This window comes from Myxocyprinus asiaticus, chromosome 44 (assembly GCF_019703515.2).
Source record: "Myxocyprinus asiaticus isolate MX2 ecotype Aquarium Trade chromosome 44, UBuf_Myxa_2, whole genome shotgun sequence".
Taxonomy (NCBI): Eukaryota; Metazoa; Chordata; class Actinopteri; order Cypriniformes; family Catostomidae; genus Myxocyprinus; species Myxocyprinus asiaticus.
Window position 1 is genome coordinate 5,933,021 of NC_059387.1, and position 12,209 is coordinate 5,945,229.

A 12,209-nucleotide genomic window follows, 5' to 3' on the forward strand; every position below is an offset into this window, starting at 1 on the left:
AAACCAGTTAGGTATTTGTTTAACAATTATAAAGGCCCACCTTAGTCTTATAGCCAAATGGTGGCTTTTCGCTCAATTTATGTTAATCTGCCATAATAAATACCTTGTTATTTAACTTAATCATTCACTGGAAATAACAGCATGTCAATTTATAATGAAAGTGTAACGAGGGTTCTTCATCTTGCCACGCAAGTCTGGGTGTGCTCTGTAGAAATTAGCGATTTATTATGGTCACAGAGCAAAAAAGGCCTAGTGTTTGAAGATAACTTCACACTTACCTGCCAGTGATTTTGTTAATCGAGGTTTATATATATATAAATAACGCCCTACCTCAAATCGAATCAAGTCCTTATTACAGGCCTCTCTGAAGTTTGAAGCTATGTATTCACACCCATATCTGGAGTTATTTCTAGGTCTCCAAAACAGCTCAAGAGTTCAGAGGAGTTTAAAATAACAACATTCAGGGGCTAACTTCTGAATAGCTAGCCTTGTGTACAACTGAAACATCTAGGTAAGTAAAAATATACAGCTAACAAATCAAAGTTCAGGATTCCTCTGTTCTTTTGAAATATCTTTCATAGTAATACATTTCCTTTAGAGGTACATTTGAAACAATTTTGCAATATTGAGGTTGTCAGATATTCCATAGATGAATTTTAAAAGTCATGATGGGAAAAGGATTTGTTTGCACAGGTGTTGCCCAGATGAGAGGAAACCTTGGTTCCTCCCCACAGTTAACTTCCTCTGATGACATTTATAGTTACTCCCGTTACCAGGCATATTAATAGTGTCAGAAATGCAAGATCTACACGGCTGCGAAATGCCTTTCGCTCCCTTCCAGCATGTCAATGAAAATAGACACAGCTGATTAAATAAACCAGTGCTGGATTAACAAATATTGTTTGTACAACTGTCTTATAGTGTCTTACATGTGAACATTTGGCTAATTGCTGATCATTTGATAAATTGGCAAGCATTGTGAACAGAATTTATTTCTTCTTTTCCCTCAGTTATGACCTCATCTTTGCTGGTGGAACTGAGGAGATCCTAAAAAAGTTCCAACAGACAAATCATAAGGTGGTGTTCGCTGCTGAGGGCATTATCTGGCCAGATACGCTACTGGAAGAGAAGTACCCCTCCGTCCGCAATGGGAAACGGTTCCTTAACTCTGGAGGTGTGTAAAAAGCATGTTAACTCAGAGGGAAATTATGGGAAATTTCATTGACCCATTCTGATTTCATAGGAAAGTTTTTACATACAAAGGTTTAACTAGCAAACTGGCCCAAAGGCACTGTGCTTTTCAAATTCAATTTGATTGCCACAGCACTAGCACTACATATCGTTTCAAAGCAACATTGAGATAACAAGACTTAGTACTGAGACATGCACAAGCATGTGAACAAAAATTGCTCTAGCTACAAAAGCTTGGTTTCATGTATCATTGTATTGAGAAAAATGTCAAAATAATACACATTACATACAATGTGCATTAGCATAAACTCTTCTTCTACAGTCAGTTTTTAACTTTTGTCAAGGCAGAGCAACAGTTTGAAAATAATCTTTTTGAGCTAGTTAATTAGAGTTAGTTAAACTGTTGAAACTTTTTTTAGATAGCTACCTGGATAACACATTCATTTTAATAGCAAAAACTTTTGAAAGTAACTATATAACCCTCTTGTGTACTAAGGTCTGTTACCACAACAGTAAAATAAGAACCCACGATAAAGGAATAGTTCAAACTTTTTACTCACCCTCATGCCATTCCAAACCCAAGTGACTTTCTTTTGTCTGAAGAACACAAAAGGAAAGATTTTAAAGAATGACACAAGTGTTAATTTCCTGATACCTTAAAAAAAAAATAAAAAAAGATTACAAATGCATCATGAAAATAGTCCATGCGACTCGTGCATCATATACTAAGTCGCCTGAAGTCATACAATCATATGATGAACAGGGATCATATAAATGTCTTTTATTTTTTATTTTTTTATCCCCTTTTCTCCCAATTTGGAATGCCCAATTCCCACTACTTAGTAGGTCCTCGTGGTGGCGCGGTTACTCATCTCAGTTGCCTCCGCTTCTGAGACCATCAATCTGCATATCTTATCATGTGGCTTGTTGTGTATGACACCACGGAGACTCCCAGCATGTGGAGGCTCATGCTACTCTCCGCGATCCACGCACAACTTACACGTGCCCCATTGAGAGCGAGAACCACTAATCGTGACCACAAGGAGGTTACCCCATGTGACTCTACCCTCCCTAGCAACCGGGCCAATTTGGTTGCTTAGGAGACCTGGCTGGAGTCCCTCAGCATGCCCTGGATTCGAACTCACGACTCCAGGGGTGGTAGTCGATACTCGCTGAGCTACCCAGGCCCCCCATAAATGTAAGTCTTAAAGAAAGTTAAGTTGTTATTCATACTCAAATAAAATCATTGTAAGCCCATTTAAACAATGCACAAATTCAATATGCCATCAGTAGCATCAAACCTCATTGGTTCTTGTGTCATGGCGTTATGATGTTTGGTCACAAGACGTGGAAGAACCAATGAGGTTTAATGTTATTGACATGTTGTATTTGTGTGCTGTTTAAATGGGTTAATGATTTGATTAAAGATAATAACTGTCACAGAACACTGAGGGAAGGACCCAAACATAGGAGGCATATTACATGGGCTTTATTACAAAATACAAACAAAGCTCTCTTGAGGGAGAAAAACAACTATAACAAGAATAACCAAAATTAGTCTTAAACATAAACCAATACCAGACTGACTGAGAGAAACATGAACTAACTGGAGACGTGAACACAGAACAAACTGGCAAAGACATGAGGGATGATGGCACAATGTATAGAGGAAAAAAAAAACACATGAACAGGTGACAACAATTGAATAACGAGCACTAGATGAGAGTGTGTGGTGAGGGGCAACAAGAAGGCAGAGTCAGGAAAGCACAAGGCTGACACACACAAAGCCAACTGACCCTGACACGCATTGACCCAGCGGTCTCTAGAGAGTTGGAGAGGTCATCAGCGGCCACTGGAAAGGGACTGACTGGGGAACTGAAGCTAACTCTGACCCCTCCAGGCAAGCTGCAGCGGACACAGACACAGGGATCCATCCCTTCCTCCTCTTGAGGGTGGTGGAAAGAACTGCAGCTGAGACGGGCACCCCCTGGAGGACAGCGGCAGACTCGGGCGCCCCCATGATGGTCAACGGCGGACTCGGGCTCCTCCTTGCGGTCGGCGGTTGACTCGGGTGCCTCCTGACAGTCAGCAGCGGATTCAGACACCTCCTCGGGTTGCTGCCTTTAAAGTGGCATCATTGCAGTCCCACCTGTCAGAGGCGATAAGGAACTCACAAGTGAAACACTGACATCAGACTTCCCTTGACAAAGGGAGTCAGCTGACCGAGCTGGACTGCATGCTTTCTAATGGAGCCCCGGTGACTAAGTGCAGGAGGCAAATAAAATGGGCTTTATTACAGAATACCTCAAAATACAAACAAAACTCACTCAAGGGTGAAAAACAATTAAAAGAAGAATAACCAAAATAAGTCAAAATGAATTTTCATTGATTTAATTCTCTTTAAATACCCGTTCTGTTATTTACAATCAGATTCATTCAAACACACAGCACGGATGTGGCAAAGAAACCACTCAACCGATACGTTCGCTGAACTGTTCTTAAAGAGACAATACCATTTTAGCGTTTGTTATACATAATGCAAACTCAGTGTAAATACTTGTATATACTACAAATTATGCATACAAAAAACAAGTAAGTGACTAAATGTGTATTAAATGTATACATCTGCATATATTTACAGGGGCAGTAATACATTATGAAATATTTTAACTTCATCAAGCACTTTAAATATTGAAGAATTTAACAAATAGACTCCGACAGCAAAGAGTTCAGGCAGTTCTGGCTCGCGCTGCCATATATTGTGTAACTCATCTGAATTATGTTGTGTTCCATTTAGAAGTAATCATCCCTAAACCCTGTTTCCTTCAAAGACTTTACCTTCCATTTTGAGAGCTTCAAAGGTCCTCCCCACAGTAGAGCCCGAAGGGAAGGGCTCAAAAATAATGGTCATTTGGTCATTTTATTGTAAATTCCTTTTGGAACGACCTTATAGCTTGGCTACCATTATTATTATCCTATTAAAAAGCCTGTGAAATCATCATTTAAGCCAAAATCCCCTAGACTACATTACATTGACAGAATGTTCAAATAAGCTAAAAGTCTGTTTTTGAATGTCCAGTTATTTTTTGTAATAAATGTTTTTGTTCGACAGCACTTTTCAAAGCATAAAGATGAGTGCATCACAGTATGAAGGTAGCCATTTTGGAAATTATATTACAAAGTCTTCTACTTCCAGAAGAGCATGGAAACTTTCACCACGAGGCAGTAGACATCTAGTGCATTGCATACAACCAGGTTTTCAGCAAAGTTTTGATCATGTTGATGATGTGGAGGATTTATAATGTCATGTATCAAATATGAAACAACTTAAATTTCAACCTTAGTTTCACTAAAGATATTATTGGGGAAAACTGGTCAATATGGTGACAAGTGTAGCTTTCTTTTTTATTATTTGATAGCAGGTCCATGAATCAGCATTTGCTTGGATGGCCAACATGCTGTTTGGTCTGCACTGCAAAGCTTGTAGCAGGTAATGGTTTACAACAAGCCATGTTATGTGTACACATGTTCTCAGGTTGTCCTCCTGCATTTGGGAGGTCAGGTTACAGAGTTCAACTCAGGCAGTGTATCACTGGAGGACTTTCTGCACACAAAATAATGGCCGGCAGCCATTGTAGGAGGGAGTTGTATCGTCATAGCACAGTTTGTCCCAGACGCTTACCCTAGAACAATGCAAGCAGAGTGATTATAGAGGGAAAAGAAAAACAGCGCAATTTCATTATCTCTAGAATTCGATTGAGAAAGTGTTTTCTGTGTAAACCAACAGGCAGTGGCCAGTCACCCTGTGGAATTTCCTGCGGGCCACCAAGAATAGTGCGCTATTCATTCAGGGGTCTGTGTAAATGGTGCATTCATCTGAGAGAGAGAGTATGTATGTGTGTGTTCATCAGTGTCAGAAATTTACTTTTTAATATGACTGTAATATTTGCCCGCTGGAATTCAATTGCAGGGCCATTTTTACCTTTATGAATGCAATTTTCCTAACCAAATATAAACACACAGTTTGCCGTACATTTATGTCTTTAAATACTTCAGTTGAATCTTCTGAGTAAAATACATTCTCAGTCTCAGATCATATCGTAACTGTATGGTGGTTTCTATATGGTGTGTGACTGTACTGCTTGTAGTTATGCCACTGCTTATTATATAAAGAATTTGAAAATAGTTTATGTTTCAAAAATGTTTTGGCTGCTTTCCAAATTATGTTTTAGCATCCTTAAAGTACAAAACTTTAAGTTTAAATGTTCCATACCAATGAATAATAATGACATATTTTCCCCCAACATTTCAAAGGTACTCTAAGCGATTTTAGCATTCTGAAGATTTCACGTGACTGAGCCGTTTAATTAGCCACGTCCCCTCATTCCAAAACCCCGCCCTTCGAAATTACTTTGAGACCAAAACTGAGTGAAAGAGCAGCATTGTTTGTTCCTGTGGCTGTCAAATTCAGCAGTGGCACAATAGCACCCTCAGCTGACAAACATTATGAGCCATAGATTCAATGATCTGCTTCAAATACAACTCTATGAGAACGAGCAAAATGATTGACAGGTGAAAAGCGTCAATGTCTGTGGTTTGCAGCCACATTTTTGTTTGCTGCTTACAAAGTCTACAGCTGTCACAGAGACCAGTGTGATATCTCAGGACACTTATTTCATTGGAGTAGGGACATTTTTTGCATACTTTTCCATGAAAAAAAATCGCTTACCGCAACTTTAAATATATTAGCCGATTTTGTCTTTTTTGTGGCATTTTTGCCCCTAGCTCTGGTTAATAAATGAATGAATGAACGTTACATTTATATAGCACTTTTCTGACACTACACACAAAGCACTTTACACAGTAAAGAGGGAACTCTCCTCAACCACCACCAGTGTACAGCATCCACCTGGATGATGCAACGGCAGCCATGGTATGCCAGTACGCTCACCACACACCAGCTATTGGTGGAGAGGACAGAGTACAGTTATAGAGCTAATTAATGGATGGGGATTATAAGGAGGCCATGATTGAGAAGGGCCAATGGGGGAATTTGGCCAGGACACTGGGGTTACACCCCAACTCTTTATGAGAAGTGCCCAGGGATTTTTAATGACCACAGAGAGTCAGGACCTTGGTTTAACATTGCATCTGAAGAACGGTGGCTTTTTACAGTATAGTGTCCCCGTCACTACACTGGGGTGTTAGGACCCACACAGACCACAGGGTGAGCACCCCCTGCTGGCCTGTCTAACACCTCTTCCAGCAGCAACCTTAGTTTTCCCCAGGAAGTCTCCCATTCAAGTACTGACCAAGCTCAATGCTGCTTAGCTTCAGTGGGCAACCAGTCTTGAGCTACAGGGTGATATGGCTGCTGGCCATTCCTGACCCTGATGTTTGTCATTATTGCCCAGTCTCTCCACTGAAGAACAGTAATGTCAACCCCTCCATACCCATAAACTCTGTGTGTGTCATTAACAGGGCAAGTTTGATTGTGTTGGGCCTTCTGTTCAATACCGTGTACATCCCAAATGAAAGGTTGGTTTTATTCCGTAGACTGCCCACGAGATTGCGGTGGCTTCTGTTTTGTTTCGGTTGGATCGGAGATGTTGTGTTGGCCACCATGCTTGTGGAAAGGAGAAAGACCATGTAACATGGCTCGTCTCTTTCGGATCATCCCTTGCATTGCCCAAATGCAAGGTTGTTGAAGGTAGCAACGTTTCATTTGGTGGGAAATAACGATCTCGATTCAAAATTCAAACCACATGTCATAATTCCTTAACATATGGCTTCAGCTACAGCTTTCGAACCTGGGAATTATGTCAAGGGTTTTACTTTACTGCACTGTAATAAAACAAGATTCATGTCACCACATCTGAGTTGACTTCTTTATGACTTTGATGATCTGCTAATTTAGCAAATGAATTGACTTGTACTGTAAATCATACTTGCCTTTTTTTTTTTTTTTTTGGCTTTTGGCCTTTGGCTTTCGCTGAATTGAAACATCAATGACGTTAATAAATCTTAATGACTACATTTCTAGAAATTGTTTGAGTTAGATGGTGCTTTTCAAGACTTTTGTAATCCCTATTAAAGCCATTGCAATGGGATTTGTGTGAAATGTATAGTTTTAGGATCAGTAAATGAATTTAGCTTATATGGGAAAGCCCCTAAGAATATTAAGAGTAAATAAAGTATAATATACAGTAAGCACAGTTCATGAGTCCGGCCAAATTATGGTATCTAAAACTGCACAGAAACCCATGTGAGAGCCAAACCCTAAATTTTTTTAGCTTTTGTCAGTGAGCTTCATGAAAGCAATGAGAAATCTGGACACAGCTGCTATTCAAACACAGAGAGCCAATACTGTACATAACTGAGGACCAACAGATACTGAAACAATGTAGACAGTTGTCACTATCTGAGGTTATATGTCACCACTTAACACTTGTTGCTTCTTAATTAGAACTTTCTGCCAGACTTCACACTATTTTGAGGGTTTGAGGATCCACACCAGAACTGGGAATGAGATTTTGGCTTTTTAGAGTAGACGTTATTGAAATTGAATAAGTTGAATCTTGGCATCCCACAATATCAACCCTTAACAAACCTTGTTTTACATTCTATACATTCTTTTACACCACACAGTCTGTAAAAATCCATTGTAATGTCTTTCACAGGCTTTATTGGTTATGCTCCATACATACACAAGATTGTGAACCAGTGGGACCTTCATGACAATGATGACGATCAACTGTTCTACACAAAGATCTACGTGGATCCACTGCAGAGGGTCAGTGTACAAACTTGACATTGTAAGGCAAGAGCCACTCTAAGAAAATAAAATTTGCTTGTAACTTGACCACATGTTCTTATTAAACACTTGAAAATGCATCCATACCACTCAAAAGCAAACAAACTGCCTATAAATACTCTCCCAAAGAGTCTACACAAGGACAAAGGTTACTTGGTCACTTTGTCATAAACTCTAGCTTGTTCTCTTGTTTCTTAATTTTAGGAAAGGCTTAATATGACGTTGGACCACAAGTGCGAGATATTCCAAAATTTGAATGGAGCAGTAGGTGAGTGAATACTAGATTGTTTCAAAATTTTCAGTGGGTCATTCCATGTCAACTCTGAAGTCTGCGGATCACAATTATTATTATTATTTAGTTGGTTAGTTTTTATTATATATTTATTTTACTGGTAAAAGATAAACATAAATGATGATGAAAGCCAAAAATATTAAATGCCAAGGATCGATATTTACTGATTAATCAGTTATTGTGTAGAGGGGTTCAAACTGACAATTTTCATCTATTATTTTGTAGGCAAACTACAGGCCAAAAAGTAGCCTAAGCATGGTGGCAGTATCATTATTTTATTTTCAATAAAGCAAAGGCCTGAAGTACAATTACTCTTGAAACTAGAAAGGTACCTTTATTTATTCATATAACAGTAAACAGTAATGTCAAAATCTTGATTTTCGAGAGTTTAAAAATACACTATTATTAAGAATAAGTGTACACTTCTAGTTGTAGGGCCTTAAAAAATAAAAATAAATAAATATATATATATATATATATATATATAAGGAAAGTTGGTTCTCAGCCAGAATCTAAAAGTTTATTTAGATACTTTAATATTTCTGTAGTTATAGGCACTCTAAGTCAACTAATTTTAATAATAGACCTACTTAACTCTGTGTACAAATAAAATAATGGCACTGCCACCTTTGTAAGGTTATTTTTTGACCTGTAGTTTTGCCCTAAAATCATAGGCAAAAATTATCATTTTGAACCCACTCTAAAAAATAATAGCTTACTCTGTAAATACTGATCCATGACATTTAATATATTTTGCCTTTTATATCTTTCTTTAGAAAAAGTATTAACAAATTCAAAAAGTTCAGCTGGGGAAGTTTCTGAAATTCGGTTGATTTGACATGGAATAATCCCAAAACTTTTTTCCAAACACAATTACAATTTCTGTTTTGAAATAGAGCACCATTTACAACCCATCAATAAAGAGTTTTCAGTGTTCAGATTGACATTTTTCATCATAACAATTTAGGCCTTTGGACCTATTTAGATCATGAATGATAACACAAATTGTGCAGCTTGTTGAGTGGAGGTGTTCTATTAGTTTTCTGTATGATTAGAAGTAAGATTTTTGCCTGGGGTATGATAAAATGGTAGAAAAACTTATTGACTTATAGAGCCATCTCTAGGCATGAGAATATCATTGGGACTTGGGGTTTGACTTGGACTAATAAGAAACCTAGCAACTACCTAGCAACACCATAGATCCACAACTTGCTAAAAATCACTTGGAACACCTTAGCAACCACATAGCAATGACTTAGCAACCACCAGAGGTGCACGGAGCAAATATCACTCCAGTTTTCCTTTGAAAATGTAAATATCTAGTTTTTAATTTTTATTCTTTGCATTTAGATGAAGTTCTTCTAAAGTTTGGGACAGAGCGGGTGCGAGTGAGAAACACAGTCTACAACAGTCTTCCAGCGGTAATCCACGGAAATGTGAACACCAAGGTAAATAACTTCTTTCTTGTTCTGAAATCAATGAACAATGCCTTGAGAATACCAAAGGAATCAAAATAGTGTTTACATTTCCTATACGCTGACTTCCAAACAACCTTCAGGCACAGACAAGCACAGATTTGTGGAATTTCAAAATGAAGACTCTGTCTAACAGATATTAATGTCCTGGAACTCGTCAGAACCTCAGAAGGAATATCACATTTCAGTGTACAGTCAGTGATTAAATACTAGAAGGTCTTCTTGCCAAATATCAGTCATTGCAACACTCTATCTGCCAAGACGTGGAGTTTGACATTTAGCAGGATGTCTGGGTGATACTGTAATCTCAACCCACAAATTGAGCTGAGTTTTCCTTTTGCGCTCTGTATGGCTGTAAAAGATTAAGCAAACACTGGACTATGTTGAGTCATTTTTCTGTCCACACTGAAATCGAAAATGCTAAGCATCACAACAAAATCACATGTACTGTAGTGTAGCCCGTCACTGTTGCGCCTGTTTAGGACAAAATGTAACCAATATGGAAGAGATTTTAATTGTGTGTTGTTTTTGAAGCCTGGATAAGACACTGCTTTATGATTTATAATTCAGACAAGCTGCCACATTAGTCCCGTAAGACATGCAGCCCATCCCAAGACCTCCAGGCTATTTAAAATGCCTTGGGGAATGCAGATGTTTTATCTGCTCGTAAATACTCACATACAGCAGTAGCTGATGACCAGATTGCAAAGGCAACAGCTCCTCTTCATTTAAAATGAGCCGGCACCTCCCATTTTCTGTCTGTATTGTTTAACCAATTGACCTCAAAGCCAGAGGTCATGACCTGAGTCTCCAAGGGATTGTCTGTGTTAGCCACTAACTAAAATGTTAAATTACCGGCAACTATTTAACATGCCTGAACATTGGATGAACTGCAAAGACTGCATCTGGAGAACATCTGTAATGCGGTCGAGGCTGGATTGAATTGAAGTTCCCGCCTTAGTTTTACATTCCAACTTCCTGTAATCAAAAGCAGCTTGACAAGCATGTGTGCGGCTCTCCTGCCAGAGTCCCCATGTACAAATTAAATGGGAAAGCTTTACAAATTAAATTAACTGGGAGGTGCTTTACTTTCAAGGAACAAATGCTCAAAGCTGGTCGTCTTTTAACTAAGTACAGACAACGGGCAGTTTAATAGACTGCAGCTCACTGATAATGATGTTTAATGTTGTTTTTACATTGTAATTACATTGTAACAAATTCATAACCACATAGAGGCATTATTTTTCTTTTTATCTTATCTCTACTTTTCAACAGTTGCACTTCTGCTCTAACTTTTGAATGACTCTGGTTTGCCCTTGAAATTCAGTATTGCGACACTGTTAATATTGTTTGCTATTGTATGATACATGCTTGTTTTTTTTTTTTTTTGTTTGTTTTTTTTTCTCAGCCAAGGACATATTTGAGAGAAGCATGTGCTAGATTTTTACATGTAAATATAGTGTCACATTTTTCACAACAATGCAACAAATACAGGTGATCTGTTAAAAAAAAAATAATGTCCTGTAACCTTAAAAATGTGCTTCATGTTGTTAAATCTAAATTAACTTTTTTTTTTATTTTTATTTTTATTAAAATCTTTTTATATATATATATATATATATATATATGACTGTTAATGTGCCTTTATTTATTTATTTATTGTTACTGCACATTTATGTCACAAGACAGGGAACATTCCAACATCATTAGAAACACCTATAAACAGAACCAAAAAAAAAAAAGGGGCAGGGAGAAATATTTAGGATGGGGTAATGTATGAAGATGCTAAACAAGACTGCAGTAAAATAATAGACATTTTGACATACAGGAACATAAAACTTCAGTCTTTTGATTTTGTTTCTTAAAGTACTTAGTAGCTCTGAAATGATGTTAATTAGAGGAATGAAAATTAGAGGGTCTACATTATTAATTATATTTTTATTTTTTTCTTATGATATTTACCCAACAAAAATACCATGCATACAGTGTCAGAAATAGGGGGATTCTAATGGCTCTATGAAAAAAAAAAAAAAAAAAAAAAAATCGTATAAAATAATTTATCAAATAAAGTCACAAAAAAAAAGTGTTTCAGAAATGAAAGAGCAGAAGCCAGAAGGATCCATTCCGAACTGGTGTTTTCTGTACAATGGATAAAAAAAAAGGATTTGTTCCTTACTGAAGTTTCAACATACTGACATTTCAATATTTAAATGATGTGATAGATAAAGCAGATTCACAGTTCTACAGGGAATGATGTTGCTCTTGTGATTGCATCGTTTACACATACGGAAAACATCTGGGATTATCTTAGATCAGGGGTTTGAGACATATTTACAAGTTTCCATAAACAGGTTGCCTCCAAATTTGCTGAAACAGTCAATCTTAAAAAAATTGTCTTTCATGGAGGTTGATTTGTGCGATAAAGGTGTCCATGTTT

At 37.6% G+C, this 12,209-nt stretch overlaps 1 protein-coding gene across 2 annotated transcripts in view; it reads left to right on the forward strand.

Annotated features, from left to right (window-relative positions):
* LOC127434416 (procollagen-lysine,2-oxoglutarate 5-dioxygenase 2-like) overlaps positions 1–12,209 on the forward strand; it is a 68,534-nt gene that overhangs the window by 26,239 nt on the left and 30,086 nt on the right. For both annotated transcript variants that reach the window (XM_051687150.1, XM_051687151.1), the window contains exons 4-7: positions 1,011–1,174; positions 7,872–7,984; positions 8,210–8,273; positions 9,648–9,745. In XM_051687150.1, the coding sequence (XP_051543110.1) occupies positions 1,011–1,174; positions 7,872–7,984; positions 8,210–8,273; positions 9,648–9,745 (439 nt within the window). The remainder of the gene's footprint in view (positions 1–1,010; positions 1,175–7,871; positions 7,985–8,209; positions 8,274–9,647; positions 9,746–12,209) is intronic.